At 52.0% G+C, this 22,447-nt stretch overlaps 1 protein-coding gene across 5 annotated transcripts in view; it reads left to right on the plus strand.

Annotated features, from left to right (window-relative positions):
- The window catches only part of AACS (acetoacetyl-CoA synthetase), a 79,261-nt gene extending 57,105 nt beyond the window's left edge, over positions 1–22,156 (plus strand). Inside the window, exons 11-18 of one of the 5 annotated variants that reach the window (XM_024256864.3) lie at positions 3,566–3,630; positions 3,763–3,885; positions 7,026–7,139; positions 8,201–8,326; positions 12,889–12,958; positions 13,640–13,698; positions 15,529–15,731; positions 20,931–22,156. In XM_024256864.3, the coding sequence (XP_024112632.2) occupies positions 3,566–3,630; positions 3,763–3,885; positions 7,026–7,139; positions 8,201–8,326; positions 12,889–12,958; positions 13,640–13,698; positions 15,529–15,731; positions 20,931–21,068 (898 nt within the window). In that variant the 3' untranslated portion in view covers positions 21,069–22,156. The remainder of the gene's footprint in view (positions 1–3,565; positions 3,631–3,762; positions 3,886–7,025; positions 7,140–8,200; positions 8,327–12,888; positions 12,959–13,639; positions 13,699–15,528; positions 15,732–20,930) is intronic. The other 4 variants (XM_024256865.3, XM_024256866.3, XM_054527732.2 and 1 more) reach the window with 4 other exon arrangements.
- Positions 22,157–22,447: the final 291 nt, after the last annotated feature.

The following is a 22,447-nucleotide window of genomic DNA, read 5'->3' on the forward strand; positions in this document are numbered from 1 at the left end:
CCATCGCTCTGCCTGGGAGAGCCTCCTGTGCCGTTTGGCGAGGCAGGTGTGATTCGGCACCCTGGCAGGGGCTGCGGGTGAGGGGCTCTCGGAAGGATGCAGGCTTTAAACCACTACACTGGTCGCCACCAGCAGTGAGAGGGAGCGGGTGCTGGGCGGGGCAGGACACTTCAGCTCAATTCTGTCCACCTCCTGGAAACTGAATGTTGTGTAACAGTTGAAAGCAGTCATGGCAAACCCTGTTCTGTGGCAAGAGGCTTGCGGGGCAGGCACAGTCCTCGTGATGCTGTCTCAGTGCCTCTGAGTAAAAGCCACGTCTGTTAGTAAATGTGGGGTGAGATCTCTGTTGATTACCAGCATGTCAGCTCCCAGCCTTATTGACGCATTTGATCAAAGAGCATTTATTTTGTAGGCACAGACAAGATAATTTTAAAAGATGAACTTTCTTCTTTACAGGGGTGTTTCTGGGTTCTAGTGAGGGGACTATTCTGGATAGAATTAGGGCGAGGACCCCGGGGACTTTGTCCAGTTTGCTAGTAGCGGGGCAGGTGTGGACGTTGTCTGGGTTGCCTGTTTTGCCCATCTCTGAATGGGGCCATTGTCTAAGATGGTTGTAGAGGGCAGGGGCCTCGCGGGCGAGCAGGCTTGTCCTTCTAAGGAAGTGCATGGGTTGGGTAGCACTTTGCTGGGATCTGCACCCCGTGTGTGCTGGACTACGTGCTCTGAGCCAAGCTCCCTGCTGGGTCCTGGGGGCCACACAGCAGCGACCAGGGGCCAGCAAGCTCTGTCCTCATGGGGCTGGTACTGGGAGGGGGAAGGTAAGGAAAAGACAGAGGCCAACCTCGGGCTCTGAGGAGTGCTGTCAGAGACCTGGGGTCAGGGAGTCCTCGAGAGGTCTTGGCATTTGGGCTGAGGCCGAAAGGTTCAGGAACTACTTTTGCAGGACTGGGGACGTGTACTTCAGGCAGAGGGAACCAGGAGGAGATGGGCCTAAGATCCATGTGTCGTGGAAGCTGGAAGGGGCCTCCTGTGGGCCGAGTGTGAAGGGCTGATGCGGGACTGGGGGCAGGAGCAGGGGTCAGAGGGGCGGGGACTTTTGGGGCTGCTTGGAGGGTGAGTTTTTCCCCGAGTGGAATGGAACAGCAGTGGACACTGAATCAGGAGAACACTAATCTGGTTCATGTTACTAAAAGGGCAGTGTAGGCCGGGCATGGTGGCTCATGCCTGTAATCCCAGCACTTTGGGAGGCTGAGGTGGGTGGATCACCATGTCAGGAGTTCGAGACCAGCCTGGCCAACATGGCAAAACCCCGTCTCTACTAAAAATACAAAAAATACAAAAATTAGCCAGGTGTGGTGGCACAGGCCTGTAATCCCAGCTACTTGGGAGGCTGAGGCAGGAGGATCACTTGAACCCTGGAGGCAGATGTTGCAGTGAGCTGAGATCGCCCCACTGTACTCCAGGCTGAGTGACACAGAGAGACTCCATCTCAAAAAAAAAAAAAAAAAAAAAAACAGTGTAGTGCCTGAGTGAAGAGAGCATTGCTGGGGCAGGGGTAGGTGCAGAAGCTGAGAGACTGAGGTTATTGGAGCCCACAGGCACAGTGGCGACCCTGGAGGGGCTGCCTGTGGGCTGATCCACACTTGGCTCCGCACAGGGCTCCGGGCAGTCGCGGGCACCGGGTCCCAATGGTTTAGGGACCTGACACTATCTCATGCTTTGGTGCAGCGACCCCTACAGTACTTGCTAGAAATAAGACATGGCATGAGTGCCAGCAGGTGGGCTCCTGTGCTTCCAAGAGCTGAATGGTGTTGCATTTCCTAACCGTCTTATGTGCACCCTGGAGATAGATGGGGGACTTTGCCGTTTCTTCAGACAAGCAGGGCTGTGACTCACAGGCCGGAGAGCACCACCTCTGAGTGCTGGCGGAGCCTCACCAAGATCAGGGTTTGCAGAGTTTTGCCTGCACTTAGACGTGCTTTAGACCCACAGAGAGCCTTCGAGTTTTCTGGGGGTGGGCATTGGGGGGATTGCACAAAACCCGTGTGTTGTTTGGGCGTGGCTGTTGATTGGAGAGCTTTGTACCTGTAGCTGGAGGGGGTCACTGCTGCTCAGGGCCCGGTGATCACCATTAGAGTCATGAGGTCTCCATCCTCTGCTAGTGATACTTGCAAAGGAAGTGACACCTTAGTCCTTGGCTATGATGTTGAAGTAGTTAATCAAACTCTGAGTTTATGAAAGAAGCATGGGGGATGGTGGGAGGAGCTAGTCTCCCTCCCCCAAAACTCCAGCCATCTCTAGGGTACAGTGGTGGCTTTGTTGGTGGCAGGGTGGGTCTGGGGAAGTAAGAGAACGAAGGTGTGGGAGGTGGAAGGACCATGGTAACCCGCCTCCTTGCGTGGAGGGAGACCCACCCTGCCATTGCTTTAGCCACGCCCAGCCCAGCCAGCCCTGAATTCTGGGATGTTCTGTGCCATGCTGCCTCGCAGCTTCAGACAGCAAGTGCCATGACAGTCTTCCCTGGGATGAGTCTCTCCACCGAATGTGCAGGACTGAGGTTCTACTGCCCAGAGTGACCCAGAAGAGTCTGAATCTCACAGCCTCCTCTAGGCCCCAAAGAGAACAATGTTCTTTAGTTGGGCCGACTGAGTTTACATGTGAAGGGCCGCCTGGCTGGAGGAAAAGCTGAGGAAGGAAATAGCATATTAGACGGGGCTGCCCTTGAAAGCTCAGTGATGTGTATTCAGCAGCGTGTGTCGTTCTGTGAGCACAAATGCATAGAATGGTGGATTCTGAATGTTCAAGAAGAGCTGGACTTTTCTAAGTTTCATAAAAATGTGAACTTGTTTAAGAAAAGGGAATGGGTGGAGAGTTTCAAGTATGGCACATGTTTTAACAAATAAAGAATTCTCCCAGCACTTTGGGAGGCCAAAGCAGGAGGAGCACTTGAGCCCAGGAGTTCAAGACCAGCCTGGCAACATAGCAAGACCCTGTCTCTCAGCTGGGCGTGGTGGCATACACCGGTAGCTCTAGCTGCTTGGGAGGCTGAGGTGGGAAAATCACTTGGGCCCAGGAGTTGGAGACTGCAGTGAGCTGTGATTGCACCACTGCATTCCAGCTTGGGGCAACAGAAGGAGACCCTGCCTAAAAAAATAATAATAATAATAATAATTCTGTAGCCCTCTCTTCATTGGTGAATGAATGTGTGAGGATAGAATTTGAGGGGACTTGATTTTATGGCCTCCTTTGGTCCCCCAAGATACAATACTCTGCAGTTGGGAAGATAATGGGTTCGGGTGAGCGACTGTTTTATGTGAAGCCTCGTGGTAAAGGAAGCTGGCCCTGCGTGCTGGAATCGGTGTAAAGAGCAGTCAGTCAGGTGCGCCTGTGAGCAAGGCAGGTGCCATGACTCAGACTCGAGTAAATACGAAGTATGAGTTCAACCCAGAAAACTGCTCTCTCTTGGGTTTTGCAAACTTGTCAGAAATAAATCACTAACTTTAGAAAGCTTTGGTGCAAGAGCCTTGAAGAGTTTCTGGTGTTTTCTTTCCCGCCTGCACCCTAGCATCACTATCCTGGTAACCGGGGCCAAGTGGCTGTCGGTGCTGGAAGAGAAGGCCATGAAGCCGGGTGAGTGTGCCTCTTCAGTACTCATTCCCTGTACTGCCAATCAAGGAAATTAAATCCATCCTATTTCCTGCTTGCGAGTGAGGCTTCAGGCACTGGGTTTAGTTTTAATCTTTTGGTGACTCTGCACCCCAGTGGAAACCCACAGTCTCCAGATGCTCCACACGATCCTGTCCACTGGCTCCCCACTGAAAGCCCAGAGCTACGAGTATGTCTACAGGTGCATCAAGAGCAGTATCCTCCTAGGCTCCATCTCAGGTATGGCCCCGGGGGGGACAGTCCTTCCAGCCATCCCCGCTGGCCCCATAAGTATGCACACCTCTGCCCAGTGCTTGGATTCATCCCAAGGACACAGTCCACTGGCAGCCAATACGCACAGTCCCTTCTCATGATCTGAGGCAGTGATGTTCCACAAAGTCACTGTGAACACTGAACCCATACGGAACCATTGCTCCTGGGGGAAATATATTTATATATACACACACACACCTCTCACATCGATTACAGTCTTAAAATCCAAAACAATACATCTTGGTAGGTTCTACATTTTTTATCTTGCAGAAGAGAAAATGCAGTTCAGAAGCGTTCAGTGACTTGCCCAAGGCTGCCCAACTGTCAGGTGCCAGAGCTGGGATGCCACGCCCGGGGAGAGAGCACCCTGCCCCGGGCTCCTGTGTGTGAGAGCGAAGCAGGGAGGCTGGGTCACCTTGTGTGACCTCAGTGGGAATGTGCCTGGGTGACTTAGGGTTTTGACTGCTCTGCAATGTCTGAGAGTGACCGCAAAAGCTCCAGAGTATAGATCTGGAGGTGTAACATACATTTTAGTGAGTAGGCAAATTCCCCAAAATAGATTCTGCAAATAGTGAGAATCCACTATATGGAAGGACAAATATTGCAACATTGTTTATATAAGTAAAAAATAGACACTACCTATATGCCCACCAGAAGGAAATTGATTGAATAATTTAGGGTACAGTCTTAATTTATGCAGCCATTAGAAGTGCATGAAATACACTGATGGACATTGAAACATGGCCACGATGAATGAAAACATCAGATTGCAGAATTACAAGGTGCGGTCATTTTTGCAGGTGGAAAACAGGTATATATGGATGTGTACATGCACACTCATGTATGTATATATATGGGTGTATTATATGTGGATTCCAAGAGTAATTTTTTTTTTTTTTTTTTTTTTTTTTTGGGACAGAATCTTGCTCTGTCACCCAGGCTGGAGTGCAGTGGGTGCAATCTTAGCTCACTGTAACCTCTACCTCCTGGGTTCAAGCAGTTCTTGTGCCTCAGCCTCCCAAGTAGCTGGGATTACAGGCATGTGCCACCAAGCCCAGCTAATTTTTCTATATTTTTAGTAGAGATGGGATTTCACTGTGTTGGTCAGGCTGGTCTCGAACTCCTGACCTCAGGTGATCCACCTACCTTGGCCTCCCAAAGTGCTGGGATTACAGGCATGAGCCACTGTGTCTGGCCCCCAAGTGCATTTTTTCTCATAACTTTTTTCTTAACATAAAGTGGTGCTTTAGAAAATGGTTCATGCACTTGGTAAAAAATTCAGAGTCCACAAAGATGTCCTCACTGCTGCCGCCCCCTTCCCCAAGGAAGCCGACGTCGATCCCTTCAGAGATGTTCTGTGCGTAGGTGAGCATGTGTGCTTGAGTGTGTGTGAGTGTGTGTAAATGGGGTGAGAGCACCCCATTTTTACACAGATGTAGTTTAGGGTATACACCTCAGTTCCCCTTCACGGGACTTAAGAGTTGATTCCATTGCTGCCCATAGAAATCTTTCGGTCACTTTTTTTTTTTTTTTTAAAGACAGGGTTTTGCTCTGTTGCCCAGGCTGGAGTGCACAGTGACGCGATCAAGGCTCACTGCAGCCTCCACCTCCCGGGCTCAAGTGATCCTCCCACCTCAGCCTCCTGAGTAGCTAGGACCACAGGTGCACGCCACCATGCTCAGCTATGTTTTTTTATTTTTTGTAGAGACGGGGTTCCACCATGTTGCCCAGGCTGTTCTTGAACTCCTAAGCTCGAGTGATTCTCTCACCTTGGCCTCCCAAAATGATGGGATTACAGGCATGAGCCACTGTGCCTGGCCTGGGTCACTTTTAATTTATTTTTACATATTTGTAGTTCTGATTTTTCTCCTTGTGATTTAAAAACATACTCTCGAAGCACCTCTTTAAGAGGTGCCATTTATACAAAATTAGCTGGGCATGGTGGCACATGCCTGTAATCCCAGCTACTAGGGAGGCTGAGGCAGGAGAATCGCTTGAACCTGGGAGGTGGAAGTTGCAGTGAGCCGAGATCGTGCCACTGCACTCCAGCCTGGGCAACAAGGGCGAAACTCCATCTAAAAAAAAAAAAAAAAAAAAAAAAGGTGCCATTTGCCCAAAGCCTGAGGCCGACCCCCCCGCCTTCCTCCCCACTGTTGGTTCCTCGGCCTGAGGTGGGGGGTCTGAGCCATTCCCACCAGCAGGGTGAGCAGCAGGAAGGAGGTCAGGAGCCCTGCTCAACCTTGATGGTGGCAGAAACGAACGTGACTCACTCATTTTCTTGGGACACATCAGTCAGTGACATGAAATGGCAGAGAAGACATCACATTTTATTCTCTGCCTGAAGGAAGAAATAAAATCACACTCCATGATCTTGCAGCTGGGAACTTTTTGTTTGTTTGTTTGTTTTGACAGAATCTTGCTCTGTTGCCCAGGCTGGAGTGCAGTGGCACAATCTTGGCTCACTGCAACCTCCGCCTGCCGGGTTCAAGCGATTCTTGTGCCTCAGCCTCCTGAGTAGCTGGGATTACAGGCACGCGCCACCACGCCTGGCTAATTTTTTTGTATTTTTAGTAGAGATGGGGTCTCACCATGTCACCTAGGCTTGTCTCGAACTCCTTAGCTCAGGCAATCTGCCCACCTTAGCCTCCCAAAGTGCTAGGATTATAGGCATCAGCCACCGCGCCCGGCCACATTTCTGTTTTTCCAACCATTAAATCCACGTAAACCATGGCACTCAAGCCTTCCCATGTGACAGGTCCGTCTAGGCAGTGCCCGCCAGGTAGGTATCACAGGCAAAGCTTCCATTTTCTGTGATCCTGAGTCTTGAATTTCAGCATGACCACAGGAGGTCATTTACTTAGCGGATCCTCTGGCAGGAAGGCTCGGCTAAAACGTCAATCACTAGATGTGGGGGGGTTCATTCTAATTTCCATATCACCTCTCCCACTGCTCCCTGAAAAGATGCCCCACCTGTCTGGGATGTTGCAGTGTTTGTCTGGGAGAGTAGATATTTGTCCTCTTGGCACTTTCTCCTTTGTTGCTCACTAATTTAACACAATTTGTCTTGGGCTTCTGAATTTTGAATCTCCCTTTGCCATTGCTTGCAGGAGGCACCGACATCATCTCCTGCTTCATGGGCCACAATTTTTCTCTTCCTGTGTATAAAGGGGAGATTCAGGCCCGGAACCTGGGCATGGCCGTGGAAGCGTGGAACGAGGAAGGTGATGGCTCCACCAACTGTTTCTTTCTGTGATTAGGCGTGAGTTGGGAGCTTGGGAGCGTTCGGATATGTAACTTTGCTTGGTCATAGTTCTCCAAAACAGCCCTCGGAGGGGAGGCCCCTGTAACTTGCAGTGTGACGTCCTTTCCCCCCAGCTTGGTTTAACACCCACCGGGCTTCTGGTCCCCAGCCTCTGAGAGGTCAGGGCCGAGCTGGAGGACAGATGGAGAGCTGTGTGCTCGGGAACAGTGGGCAGGTGGGTGGTCGTTGCCCTGCATCTGAACCCTGGTGCTGGATACACAGGCAGTAGCCAGCTCTGAGCTTCTGAGGACCTGGTCATTGAAGGGATAGTCTCCCGCTATGCTGGGCCTGGCAGCTAGAAATCCAGCTGTGCTAGGAGGGGTGAGCAGGGCTCAGTGCACCTGCTCTGCAGAGCAATGTGGGAGGAGTCAGTGAAGCTGAATGTGCATATGTGCCCTGTGATCTGGGAATTCCACTCCCAGAAGACTTACTTGTGATCCATGCAAGAATGTTTGTAGTGCCCCATGATTTGTAATGGAAAACAAAATTGGGAACAATAGAAATGTCCATCTTTGGGAGGAAGAAACTCGGTGATCACATGTGGAGAATGACCAAGTGGTGAATATGAATGAACCAGAGTGAGCCCTAGTAGCCCAAACGAGCCCAGATGTCATGCTGAGTGAGCACAGGAAGACGCGGGACACATAGAAGGACAGCGTGTGTGTGTTCAAAGGCATGCAGAGTGACGACATATGCTATTCAAGGATGCGTGCGGATGGAGCAGAAATGTTAACACACATGGGAATAACAAATCACTACGTCCGAGACAGCGATTTTGGGGAGCACACAGGGAGGGGACTTCATCTGGGAGGAACGCATTATTAGGCTGCCGTGACCGGTGTGTGGGGCGTAGACCATCTCTGTACCTTTGTATATGTCTGGAATATTGCATAATAAGTAATAGCTTAAGAAAGAGAGAGAGAAAGCCAGGGTGTGTGGCTGTGGTGTGTGTTGGGCTTATTTTTAATTCTCCCATACCAGGAAAGGCGGTCTGGGGAGAGAGCGGCGAGCTGGTGTGTACTAAGCCGATCCCTTGCCAGCCCACACACTTCTGGAACGATGAGAACGGCAACAAGTACAGGAAGGCGTATTTCTCCAAATTCCCAGGTCGGTTGGAGAGATGCAGACAGAGCTGGCCAGCCTCTGCCTTGGCTGGGCCTTCTGTGTCTAATTCTGTACCATCGTGCCCCTCCCCTCTTCCTTCCCCCACCAGGGCTTAGAGAAGCTGCTTATAGCTCATTCCACCAGTGGGGGGATAATGAATTTTTGATCAATATCTTGTTGTCTTCAGCTTGAAGCTATCGTGTGCAACTGTAATCTGGTTTAGTTGAATCTCAGCCACCTCTGCCCAGAGCCTCTCGGCCCCAGCCCCTGCTGCTGGGAGCTGGCACGAGCCTCTGGTTTGCATGTGGGAGGGTGGAGGGTGCAGGGCCCACTCGCTGAAACAGGGTGATGCCTGCCTGTTCACGAGGAGCAGCATGGGGAAGTGGTGTCTGGCTCGGGTCTCTTCCTTCGTGTCTCTCACCATCATCCAGTCCTCATGGAGATGCTGGAGGAAGAGCGCTTTTGCAGTGGAAGAATTTACAACCCGACACGTCACTCTCACATAGACTGACACCCTTGGGTGTCGTCTTTTGAGTGGTGCCTTGCCCCAAAGCAGGGAAGGCTTTTATTTAAAGCTCTGATTCCTGCCTCCCTCTAATCTTATTTCATAAGCAGTCTCGAGTTATTGCTGCTATATAATTCATCGTTTAGCAAGCCTTCTGTTCCAGAGTTATTTATACTCAGTACTTGCTTTCTGCAGTCTCTCAAAAGGTAATGTGGTTTAGCACAGATCACGTATGGAGAATCAGAAGGCGGCAAGTGGTAGGATTTGCCAGGTATCCTTCCTGCCTTGCGTGTTTGCGTGTCACCGTTAAAGCCATTGTACCTGGAATAGCGCCTTCCTGCAGCAGTGTGGGGCATCCCCCCAGGGGTGGCTCAGCCTCCACTGCATCCCTGCTGCACCTATGCCCCACCTTGGCTCCTGCCGTGAGCAGCTGTGCAGACAGACGAATGCAGAAAAGCAAGAGTGGATGTAGAGAAACACTCTTCAGATGACCCTGAAGAGGAGGGCAGGGCCTCCTGCCTTGGGAGGAGAGGCCAAAAGGATTAGAATCTCAGCTTGAGGATCCATCCAACAAATGATGGCCCTTCATCTTCTGTAATATTGCTCTTTGAAAACTCTCTTTTCTGTCACTTTTTTTGTCACATGTGCAAGGGTTCATGTGATAGATGTCTCTCAGGATTAATTTCAGAATAATCTTTTTTTGAAACTGATATTCCTTCTTGGAGAAGACAAGTACTTTGTGACGTGTTATATTTCCATTTTTGCCTTGGCTGCCAGGAAACTCAGAGCTGAAATCATTGCTTTGTTTTTGTAGTCCTCTTACCTTTAGAGTAAGATTTTTCTTCTCTTTGAATAATCCTATCATGAAGTCAGTTTTAAAGGTAGCTTCCTCCGATACTTCCTGGGTGTAGGTGAGAGATATGAATAAATATGGAAAGACAAAGGCAGATCAGATAATGAGATCTGAAGCTGTTTATCATGGACAGGGTGAACATAGGCTGCACTTAGACCCCTCCTCAAGCACCAGCGCTGAGAGATTCTTGGGCTGTATAGGAAATGGCGTGATGGCAAAACCAAGCAACAAGAGCAAGCCTTCCTTTCCACAACTCAGAGTGGGTTTATGAACATCGTTACCTTAAAAAATGATGCCAGGTGAAAATGTAAACAGGCCATGTGCTGGTATGGAAAGATACCCAGGATGTTAGTAAGTGAAAATGAGAGTTTAAGAACAGAGGACGTAGCATCCCTTTGGTGTAAATTTTAATTTTTTTATTTTAGAGACAGGGTCTCTGGCCCTGGGCTGGAGTGTAGTGCTGTGGTCTCCGCTCACTGCAGCCTTAATCTCCAGGGCTCAAAGGATCCTCCTGCCTCAGCCTCCTAAGTAGCTGGGACTACAGGTGTGTGCTACCATGCCTGGTTAATTTTTGTATTTTTTGTAGAGATGAGGTCTCTCTATGTTGACCAGGCTGGTCTCGAACTCTTGAGCTCAAGCAAGCCTCCTGCCTCAGCCTCCTCAAGTGCCAGAATTACTAGCATGAGCCGCCACACCCAGCCTTGTGTAAATTTTAAAAAGGAAGTATATATGTGTGATTGTGTGAATAAATGAATAATGAGTGTGAATAAGGGCTTATATGAGTGGTGAGATTATGAGCCCATTTTGGTTTTCTTTATGGCTTTTTATTTTTATTTTTTGAGATGGTATCTTGCTCTGTTGCCCAGGCTGGGGTGCAGTGGCACGATCTCAGCTTCTTCTGCCTCAGAAGTAGGCAGAAGTAGCTGGGATTATAGGTGCGCGCTACCACGCCCAGCTAATTTTTGTATTTTTAGTGGAGACGGGGTTTCACTATGTTGGCCAGGTTGGTCTCAAACTCCTGATCTTGTGATCCACCCACCTCGGCCTCCCCAAGTGCTGGGATTACAGGCATGAGCCATCAGGCCTGACCGCTTTTTATTATTTTTAAAAACTTAAAATTTTAAAAGAAAGTAAAAGCAGACTTAAGATTTAGGTCATTGCAGATGCCACATTCCAAACAGGCCTGGTCTGTTATCGGCAGTCACCTGTTCCCACCGTATTTCCACTTTCGCCTCAGCTCCCAGGAGACTCGAAGCTTAAGTCAGTGCCTCGAAGAATGAGAATGATCTAAATCTGTTCAGTCTGCTTTAGAAAGGAAGACTTTGTTTCTGCGGCTTTGTTTTGCCATCAGGCCGCTTCCTCTGTGGTGCCCTGGAGCCAGCCACTAGTGGATTCCTCCTCTCAGCGTGGCTTTGCAAGGGATCAAAGTGTGTCGGGGAAGTTTCCACAAAAAACATTTCTTCAGAGTGGATTTACATCCTCCTTTTTCTCTGCATTTCCGGGGTCTCAGTAATTAGGGCACAGTACTACAGATGGCCCAGAAAACCCAGAAATTTCCCATCCGATTAAAGGGAGATCTGACTCCAGGCAAACAAGACTGTATGTTGTTGCTGGCACTGAAGTTCCAGAATGAGGCAGGATTCCCAGGTGAGCGGCACCGGCTTGCAGCTCTCATCTTCCCAGGTCTGCCATTCATAAACTCATTTTGCTGAGTAGCCATACAGGTGTGGCCCTGCAGAAGCCAGGCACATCAATTGCAAGCCTAGGAGTGGATTTTTTTTTTCCTTATTTGTGTATGTGAATCTTTTCAAAGTCCAATGAGAAAGAATTGGTTTCATTCTCTAGCTTGGGGAGGCGGGAGGAAAGACCTGAAGGCCTGCAATTCTGTTTTTTTTGCATTGGAATAAGTAGCTTAGGGCTCATTTCATTCTCTTCAGCTGCCTCCCAGGGACCACGCACTCCTGTACACAGTCTCCTTGGTCTTCGTCCCCATAGAAGGCTTGGTGGTGGCTTGTGGCAGCGTCTCCTTCACGATGTCACATGAACGCGTGAATAGACTAGGTAGCTGTTGAGTCATGAGCTGTTTGGGTTAGCTCTTGCCACAGAGTGGAGAAGTGTCTCGAGATTTGGGAGGGAGGAGATGCCTTCCGAGGCTGCCGCCCGTCAGTGAAGACACAGAAGCTGGCTTCTTTACTGTTTTCCCTTCCCGGATCGCAGGAAATCTTCGGGGCGTTATTGCAGGAGGCCAGCCTGCTGCTGAGGCAGATGACTTCTGGCATTACAAAACGGCAGAGATGCGCTTTTGATTACGGCCAGCCAGTTCCCCTCAGTGTGGCTGATCAAGGGCTGGGGGGTGGGTGTCAGCAGGAGGCGGCCCCCAGCTGGTTAACTGCTCCCTTGGTGACTCTCTCGGCTGTGTTGGTGACTCTCTCGGCTGTGCAGCTTCTCTTCACTGTTTGGCTCCTGGGTGGAGGATGTGGCAAAGGAACCTCTCTCCTTAGAGGCTGCATCCAAAGCTGGGGTTTGATCCCTTTGGTCCATCAGCTTCATGGTGCCACCCCAGCACGCAGGCCTTCTCTGAACAGCTGCACATGTGGCCACTCACGTGGCCTGCTGACACTGTGTTGCTGTCACCCCTGGCTCTTTCCTCTTCCCCGTCTCCTCATCCCCTGGGTTTTACCTGCTAATCGGCTCTCTGTCCATGTGGCTAATGCTTTGGTTCAAGCCTGCATGACTGGGACTGTTGCAGTAGCCTCCTTCCTGGTCATGAACTTGTGTATTCCATTCCAAGATCTGGCCCCAACCTCTGCACACCCTGTGCCCTCCGCTGCCCCGGCCACTCTTGCTTCCCAAGACATGGCTTATTCTTTCCTGTGCTACACTCAGGGTTGTCTCCAGACACTCCTGTTGACCCCCAGTGGCCTGGCCGAGCTTGGTCCTGCCCTCTGTGAATTCCCAGGTCCTTGCTGGTGCCTGAGGAGCTGTGTTCCTCCTCGCCGGCTGTGTCAGAGCTGCCTGGGCAGCAGCCCCACTAGAGGGCATGTTCCTTGGGGCAGGAACAGTCTGGCTCCCTCCGGCCCCCAGCCCCACACCAGACCTGCCTCTGGGCCCCAGTGATGTCTGCGGACCTACACCCAGCTTCTGTCCAGGCAGCCTGTCACGGCCCCTTCTCCTCGGGATGACTGGGCGCCTCTGCTGTCCTTGCAGGTATCTGGGCTCATGGCGACTACTGCAGAATCAACCCCAAGACCGGAGGCATCGTCATGCTTGGCCGGAGGTAAGGGCTGCGGAGTCGGATTTTCTTCCCCAGAGCCCCACCTTCCAGAGGCATGGGGGTGGGGGGAGGAAGCGCTTTCTGTAAAAGTCAGTGACCCCCTTCCTGGGCACCCCACTCCACTTCAGCACCAGGGTGTCCACACCACCCACACCTCTGCTGGTGTCTGGGACCCCCCAGCCCCCACCGGCTGGTGCGCCATGCTTCCCCTCCCCTGTGCCCATGCACACACCATTCCTGGGCCTGAAGACCCCCTCCGAGGAAGCATTGTCTGCTCAGTCTGCAACATGGCTGACTGTCCCCCATCTTGGACCCTTCCTGTGTCATTCCTGGGGCGGGGCATCTCTGTGCCAGCTTCCTTCCCGATGGGGTTCTCGGGTAGGGAGTGTCAGGATGGGGGTTCCACAGCAAAGGCACAGTAGCGTCCACACCTGCAATGGGGGACACGTGTGCAGGTGGGAAGGGAGTGAGATGATAGATGTTCCTGCCTCCCTCGATGTAGAGCTTTAACCTGAGAGGGAGAAAGAGCTGGGTGGCAGGGCAAGGAGCTGGGGAGGGGAGTGTCCGTGACTAGTCCTGGGGGATGCCATGGGGAAGTGGGGGGTGACTGCCCTCCCGTGGGACCCCTGGGACTTGCCTCACTCCAGAGCTGCGGTGCGGCCCTGACCTCGTCTCTCTTTCCAGTGATGGCACACTCAACCCCAACGGGGTGCGGTTCGGCAGCTCGGAAATCTATAACATTGGTACGTGCTTCCCCTCCCTGAGCGTTCTCCAGTCTCCAGGAAGGAGGAGGGTCCTGGCGGGAGCCCCAGGGGCCCTTTCCAAAGGCCCCACCTTTGGCATAACTCTGGCCCCTTGGTCTCTGGTGTGACAGTGGACGTTTGTGAGCCTGACCTCCTTTCCAGAACATACCTTGCCCACACTGCCGTCCTCATAAAACCTCAAATGGGGTCTTTAAGGTCCCTTTGCCCATCCCCTTCCTCATTATAGCTCATCCTCCTGGTGAGCTCTGCCGGGCTGGTTACTTGTGTCTATTTATTCTTTTTTTTTTTTTTTTTTTTGGAGGCAGAGTCTCGCTTCGTCACCCAGGCTGGAGCGCGATCTTGGCTCACTGCAACCTCTGCCTCCTCAGTAGCTGGGATTATAGACATGCACCACCATGCCCAGCTAGTTTTTGTATTTTCAGTAGAGATGGGGTTTCACCGTGTTGGCCAGGCTGGTCTCGAACTTCTGACCTCAAGTGATCCACCTGCCTCGGCCTCCCAAAGTGCTGGGATTACAGGCATGAGCCACCACGCCCGGCCAACTTGTGTCTACTCTTTATGGTTGAAGAAACCAGAAGCACAGAGAGGGTTCAGGATTGCTGAAGGTCACACAGCATCATGCAGGACACCAAGCACAGAGAGTGTAGGCCTGTGGGTCTCACAGCTGTACAGTGGAGTCACCTGTGGGCCTTCAAACTCCCCGGCCCAGGGACCCAGACCCAGCCCAGGCCGCAGAGTCAGTCAGGTGGCCTCGTACGCTAGTGCTTCGGTCAGAGTCCTAAACTTATGTCAGGGTCGTTTGTGTGGCCAGGGTAGAGAAATCCTGATGTCTGATTCTAGCCTTTGTTCCTCCCTCCAGTGGAGTCCCCACCACAGGCACCTGCTTCCTTTTTATTTATTTTTTTTTTTTTGAGACAGGGTCTTACTCTCTTACACAGGCTGGAGTGCAGTAGTGTGATCTCAGCTCACTACAACCTCCGCCTCCTGGGCTCAAGCAATCCTCTCACCTCAGCCTCCTGAGTAGCTGGGTCTACAGGTGTGCACCACTATGCTCAGCTAATTTTTGTATTTTTTGTAGAGATGAGGTTTTGCCATGTTGGCCAGGCTGGTCTCAAACTCCTGAGCTCAAGTAATCAACCCACTTAGGCCACCCAAAGTGTTGGAATTACAGGTGTGAGCCACTGTGCCCAGCCACCTGCTTCCTTTTTTGGGAGGCCGACAGGGTCTCACTCTGTTGTCCAGGCTGGGGGGCAGTGGCGCAATCATAGCTCACTGTAGCCTCGACCTCCTGGGCTCAGGCGATCCTCCTGCCTCAGCTTCCCGAGTAGCTGTGTCTCCAGGCGTGTGTCACCATGCCTAACTTAGTTTTTAATTTTTTGTAGAGACAAAGTCTCCCTATGTTGTCCAGGCTGGTCTCAATCTCCTGGACTTCAGTGATCCTCCCACCTCAGCCTCCCAGAGTGCTGGGATTACAAGCGTGAGCCACCATGCCCGGCCCTCTTTTTTAGCTTGAACTAATTTCTCATTAAGTAAGGCCCACACCTGGCCTTCTGGTAGACCATCACCCATCCTGCCAAACTGAAGCTCTGTCTGCCTCCCCAGTGATGAGTTTTCTTCCACTTGTGAGACGGCTTCCTCAGCAAATGTCCCTCCAAGGCACTCCTCCCGGGTGGACTGGGATAACACAGGCACCCTGGTAGGCTTGGGGGTGACCCAGCCTGCCCCTCCTGCTCTGCCGGGTTGCTGTGAGGCCCGACCCCACACTGAGGGGCCCCCTGCGTGAATGTGCACCCTCTCCTGTCTCCACAGTGGAATCCTTCGAGGAGGTGGAGGACAGCCTGTGTGTCCCCCAGTATAACAAGTGCAGGGAGGAGAGGGTAATCCTCTTCCTGAAGATGGCCTCCAGGCACACCTTCCAGCCTGACTTGGTTAAGAGGATCCGTGACGCCATCCGCGTGGGCTTGTCTGCGCGACATGTGCCCAGCCTCATCCTGGAAACCAAGGGCATCCCGGTATGGCCATCTCCCGCCAGCGAGGAGACCGCAGCCATCGCCCCACGAGCCCACACATTGAGGGGCGCTTACATCTGAGCAGCTTGCTGGTGCTTTATATATCGTTTGTCCACGTTGCCTAGCAACGCCATCCTCTCCCTGCCATCCTTTTTCCTACCCTTCCTGAGACTGCATTTAAAGCAACTTCTGCTAAATACCCATGTTCGGAGGGTTAGCGGGCCCAGCCCTGCAGGTCCAACTGGCTTCTCCCTGCTACCCCCTGGTTTTAGTGTATTCTCAAAATTTTTAATGAGAACATTAATTTTAACTTTTTATTTATTTATTTATTTTTTTGAGACTGAGTCTCTCTGTCACCCAGGCTGGAATGCAATGGCTCAATCTCAGCTCACTGCAACCTCTGCTTCCCAGGTTCAAGCAGTTCTCCTGCCTCAGCCTCCTGAGTTAACTGGTAGCTGGGATTACAGTCACATGCCAGCATGCCTGGCTAATTTTTGTATTCTTAGTAGAGACGGGGTTTTGCCATGTTGGCCAGGCTGGTTTCCAACTCCTGACCTCAAGTGATCCACACACCTCAGCCTCCCAAAGCGCTGGGATTACAGGCGTGAGCCACTCTACCCAGCCAATTTTAACTTTTTAAAGTGCTGCTAGGAGTCATTGCTCTTGCCTTTTAATTTTAAGTTCTGCCGGTACGGACAAGACTTGACTCTTTTTAGAGGCAGGTCTTCCTAAGGCTGTGTCGTCATCCCCCAGCCCCTGGCCCCAGTAACTCTGCTTTGATTCTAAGTGGGGGAGAAGGAGGGTCACCCAGATTGGATCACAGCTTTCATTTGCATTGCTTACAAAATGGATGCCCCGCAAGCTGACAGAAGCTGCTGTGTGTGTGTGTGTGTGTGTGTGAATGTACACAATTTAGACAGTGGCAGGCTGTATTTGAAGCCTACGGAATGGCTGTTCATTAAGGAGAAGATGGGAGCAGATACTCACTGGGCTCCCAGGGGAAGCTGACTTTGATGTTGCCCGGGAGCAGGGCTGATTCTGTGAGGTGTAACCAGAGACAGGATTTACCAGGAGAGGCTGCTTCCTGGAGAATGTTGAAATATGTGATGCCATTGACTTTGAAACCCGTAGATCATTCTCTTTGCCTTAAAAGTTAATTTCAACATCTTCAAAACAACCTGTCCAGGAGTGGGGGCTGGGGAGAGCGCTTGCAGCACGGCCACGGCGTGCAATCCCTGACCATCCCTGGAAGACTGATTCCTACTTGGGACCCTGTGCCTCCTCCTCCTGGTGCCTGTCCACATCTGCGCTGACTCCCACTCGGGACCCCTGTTGCTCCTCCTCCCAGCACCTGTCCACATCTGCGGTGTTGGTTGTTTTTTGTGGTGTCCACATGTTTCCTTTGCGTTCTGGTTCTGCGTGGGAAGAGCCCTGCAGCTTGGGGCTTTCCATCCATCTCTTTCCTTTTCTCTTTTTTTTGGTTGGTGACTCTTGGCGTATCTCTGTGGGGCCACTGGTGCTCTCCAAGAAGGTAATTCTTGAATCAGTGACCCTTATTGTCTTTTTCTGATGAGGGTCTAAGGTTTGCCTTCGGTGAATCAGTGCTGTCTCATCTGGAACATTTTAGGGAACTGGAATTTGCATTTGTCCCCTTGGCTTTATATTATTGAAGAAGAACTTGGGTCTTTTGCTGCCAAAACAGTTATTACCAAACCATATTTGATCACAAGAGTAGTGGAACAATTTATTATGAAGGGCGAAAACTCAGCACGTTTCTTTCCCCAGTTGTCCTGGCTTTTGTGGGCTTGCGGCCAGGGTGCCCAGCTGGGCTCTGGGCTCTTTCTCCAGATTGGGTCTTCTCCTGGGTCCATTCGGGAAGTTATTTGGAGGGTTCTTCCAGATTTTTGAATGTCCTTACATTTTCGAGCCCTGGTGGCAGGCTTAGGAGAGGATTTACCTCTTTTATTGCTGAGCTAGGGAGGGGCCCAGCCTCCACAGGGAGGTGACACGGCATGGCCCCAGCCTGCCCATTCAGGAACTGTACCCACTTCAGGGTCAGAAGAGGACAACTGAGATCTCATCTGCAAAGTCCTGGGGCCTTGCTGAGGCAGGAGAGCCTGTTGCAGGTCTGACCCTTCACATGTTGCTTGTAGGGAGTGGGCTACCCTCCCCTCACCACCCCGAGAACAGCCTGAGCCCGGGGCGCATCCAAGCGGTGGGAATAGGCGGCGGCCCATCTCTGCCTCTGCATGGAGAGACACTGCCGCTTCTGTTCCCTGGGAAGCCAGTGCCATTTTCAGCATTTAGGGGGTTCCTGGCGAGGGCTCAGGAGAGATCTGGGCCCAGAGCCAGCCACACTCCTCGTGTTGAGTAAGACTCATCCCGTCTCTGACCTGTGACACGAGGAGAGGAGCCCCTCACCTGCCCACCACAGCTCAGGGTGGTGATGCGGCACCATTGGAGTGAGCGGTCCCAGGGGACTGGGGAGGCTCTGGCTGGCGTAGTCCTTGCTGCCAGCCTTCACAGCGGGTTCTCTGAGGGTCTTTATGCACAGGGGCTCTGTCACTTAGCCCTGGCCCCGCCCCCCCCCGCCCCTGAGGCATGACTTTCGGCAACTCAGCATCCAAGCCCCAGTTTCCCCATCTCTAAGATGGGTTGACAACAGAGCCTCTCTGGTGGGTGCCGTAGGCCACAGGATGCCCAGAACGCAGTCCCCGTGCCTCTGTTTCTGCGCTGCCTCCACTCACCATCAGCCTTCATTCGGAGTAGGTGTGCACGGCACGCTGTGCCAAGCCCTTCCACACACCTGATCTCAGTTGCTCTGTGTGCAAAAGTCAGAGAGGCTTTCCCTGCATTTCCTGTTTGAACAGTGTCCTGGCCTCCATCTTTAGCTTTGACAGTGTTTATTGTGGGTGTGCTAAGGGTGAGCTCTTGTGTATGTTCACATCTTTCTGGTGGAGTGGAGGCCCCTTGAGGACAGGAACCTTGTGGGTCTACCTCCTTTTCTTCAGAGCTCAGCTGACTGCCTCGCAAACAGCAGGTGCTTTTGGTGTCTGGTGAGTGAATGGGAGGTGGGGAGCTGGTCCTGTAACCCTGGTGAGGCGGGACAAGCTTGTCTTCCTCACACCCATCTTACAGATGAGGAAACCCAGAGAGATGAGGGGTCTTGCCCAAGGAAGGGGTGTCCATAGTCAGCTCTGCCTTCTGCTCACCCAGAATAAAGACCTGGGGACCCCGCGAGGGTCATGGCCAAGTGGAATGGACTCCTGGCATTTGAGGGCTTCCCGACTGCAGCCCTCAGGCAGCCATGGCTGTCCCAAGTCCAGCGGGCCTTTGCTCGGGTCATGGCTGGGATGTCTGGCCCTTCCTGACAGGAGGCTGCTGGGCTCCTGTCCACTTGGGGAGGCCTCGTGCAGGAGCCGGTGTGGGGGCGGGCAGGGGAGTGGTGGCTTCTTCCTTTCTCTTTCCCTTTCCTCTACCTTTCCCCTCTCCCCAGAGGAAACAGTAGCAGGATTTCTTTCAAGAGGATGCTGCTGTATTTTGCCAGCGGGTGGAAGGTGGCCGTATTAGCTCCCGTGAGCTGCACGTGGACCCCCGTGTGAAGCGCAGCGGGGCACGGAACAGGCGAGACGTTTGCATCTCACAGTGGGAGGGCCGGTGACACCACATGAAGTGACAGGCAGGCCCTTGGAAGCTGGCGCTTAGATCCTTAATTAGTTCACACGTCGACTGAGTTTTCAAGTGAATGAATTTGAATTACATCTCAGGTTAAAAAAAAAAAAAAAGGCGCCAGTGATCAAGGGCTCGTTACTGGTCTCTGTTGCTCCTGAAGTTTCCTAGCCCACAACACACCAACACTGCCAAGGGCTTGTTTGGATTCAAGGTGAAACACATGTGTCATGAATCTTAGAGGGAGCTCTGAATGTTTGGAAAGGGCTCGACTGTGAGAAAAAGTAACACACCGTCCCGTGCAGATGGCTGGCTCCGAGGAGGAGTTCATAGGAGCCTGGGGACGCTCTTGCCTCTAGTTCTAGGAAGCTGGGCCACTTCTGAAGTAATGGCAATAACTAGTCTTTATCATAGAATAACGTGATAAAATATATAGAGAAGTAAAAAAGTATAAATAAAAGTAAAATCATCATAAAACATAGTAGCTAGGCACTTCTGAAGCTGTGTGTGCGCTGACTCATTCACCCCGTGACTCACAGCCTTACAGCCTAGGTGCTGGCACCCCCCCTTTCATTCGAGGAAATGAACTCAGGTTCAGGAATTCACCCAGCCTCCCCCAGATGGGGTGGCAGGAGCCACATCTTCCCTGAAAACTTTCTTGCCCAGGGTGCCTGCTGGGATTTAGGAATGGTCTGTGCCTGTATTTTTATCCTGGTCAGGCTGACCCTGAGCCCTGAGAGAGATTCTTTTTTTATATTCCCATCTGGAATATGCACTGCCGGGGTCAGTGGGGTGTCTGGAGGGCCCTCTCGAGGCCAGCTTGGATGTGACACGTGTGGTGGGTCCCAACGGGGCCCAGTGGAGTGTGCAGCTTTAGAAAAATGAACATCCTTGGCCGGGCGCGGTGGCTCACGCCTGTGATCCTAGCACTTTGGGAGGCCAAGGTGGGTGGATCACGAGGTCAGGAGATCGAGACCATCCTGGTGAAACCTCATCTCTACCAAAAATACAAAAAATTAGCCGGGCGTGGTGGCGGGTGCCTGTGGTCCCAGCTACTCAGGAGGCTTAGGCAGGAGAATGGTGTGAACCTGGGAGGCGGAGCTTGCAGTAAGCGGAGATCGCTCCACTGCACTCCAGCCTGGGTGACAGAGCGCGACTCTGTCTCAAAAGAAAAATGAACATGCTCATGGTAACCTCGGGGCAACTTTGAAATAGCCTCAGTTTCTCAACAGCCGTGCCGGGGGGGCGGGGCGGGGTGTGGAGAGTGTTAGAGTTGGGTTTCAGCACCAGTCCTTGAAATTGCCTTTCAGAAGAATAGGTTTTATCCCCCAAACAGAGGGGACAGTGGTCAGTTCAGCGTACTTCGGTGCATGTTTGCAGACCTGGTGGGAAGAGAGGCATCTTAGAGCTGAGACCCATTCACTCTTGGCGCTCCAGGTGGAGCTGGGCCTTTGGGGCCTGGATATATCCAGGGCTGCGGATATTCCCCCCTTCAGGTTTAAATGTTCTTGTTTTTCTACCTTTCCTTCGCAGTATACGCTCAATGGCAAGAAAGTGGAAGTTGCCGTCAAACAGATCATCGCTGGAAAAGCCGTGGAGCAAGGAGGTGCTTTCTCGAACCCCGAGACCCTGGATCTGTACCGGGACATCCCTGAGCTGCAGGGCTTCTGAGTCAGACTGGCTGGCGTGTCACTTAGCCTCACCTGTGTGCACTGTAACTTTTGTGTGCTCAAGAAATTATATAGAAACCTACAGCTGTTGTAAAAGGATGCTCATACCAAGTGTTCTGCAGGCTTGGGGAGGGATCGTTTCTCTGTTTTGTTAAATCTGGTGGGTACCTGGATCTTCCACACACTGGAGCGGGATTCTGGCCTTCAGAGACCAGGAGGGAGTGTCTGGGCCGCACATGTGGCACTGTGGTGAGAGTGTGTGTCTTTGCACACACAGTGCAGCGGGAACGGTGGGGCTGGCTGGTGCTGAAGACAGACACACTCCTGAGCCAAGGTCTTGTCTTCAACCTCCCCCTCCTGTTGTCCCATTTTGCTCTGTGAAGGTGCAAATCCCTTTCTTCCCTTCCCATCTCAGGCTCTCCTGTTTTCCCTCAGGGTCCAGTATGCCTTTGAGCTTTAGCTGTTACAAAGGAACCCCCATGATTTGACACAGCTTTTCACAGCTGGCTGCTAGGACCGGCGGGCTGGGTGCTCACGTGTGTCTGTGTCATGGATGGAATGCAGGCCCTAGAGGACCGTGCGTCACCCGTCAACCAGAGCGCGCCTCCGGGCCAGCTTCCCTCCAAGGAACGAGGGGATTTCATACAGGATCTCTTTATTGCACAGACTTTGAATGGCTTTACATGTTTCTAATGTGAATTAGGCGTGTGAAGCACTGGGTGTCCACCCATGTCCCTCATGGGTGAGCCCTCCAGCTGTGAGCCCAGGTTAGCGCGGTCACCGAGGGTCCTCACCAGGAACCGCATCCATGTGCTGCCTCCACCTGAGAGTTGCTAGGGGGTTCCTGTCGAGATCATGTCATCAGCACCCCTAAGTCAAGTCACGGGTTTGCATAGCCAGGCAGTTGGTATGTACCATTCAGTTCAGCATATGAACTTGTATCTGTAATCTGATGTTCATTTTTATATTTTTTGAAACTGAGCACAATGAAATCCTTTCTTGAATCATTTTCCTTTTGGATTATAAAAATATGGGGGAAAGTGCTATGATGAATTTCATGCAATAAATTTATACGTGTGTGCACATGCACCCATGCTGTGTGTGCAGTGTGCTTGTGTGTTTTCTCTGGAGGGGGGACTGCATCTGCGTGTGTGAGGCTGGTAGTGCTTGTGTGCCTGCCAACAGCTGTGCCCTGGAGTTGTGTGGTTCGAATTGTTGGGGGCACTTCCCAGGGCCCTGGTACTTACCCACATTCCCTTGTGACCAACGAGGAGTGCTGCTCAGTGTGCAACCAGCACCCTGGGCTCCCTCTACCCTGAGATCCCCCAACACCCAGCGCCAGCCAGGTTTCTGGCTCCTTTCTTGTCATCGCAAGAGCTG

This window comes from Pongo abelii, chromosome 10, assembly GCF_028885655.2.
Source record: "Pongo abelii isolate AG06213 chromosome 10, NHGRI_mPonAbe1-v2.0_pri, whole genome shotgun sequence".
In the NCBI taxonomy this organism is placed as follows: Eukaryota; Metazoa; Chordata; class Mammalia; order Primates; family Hominidae; genus Pongo; species Pongo abelii.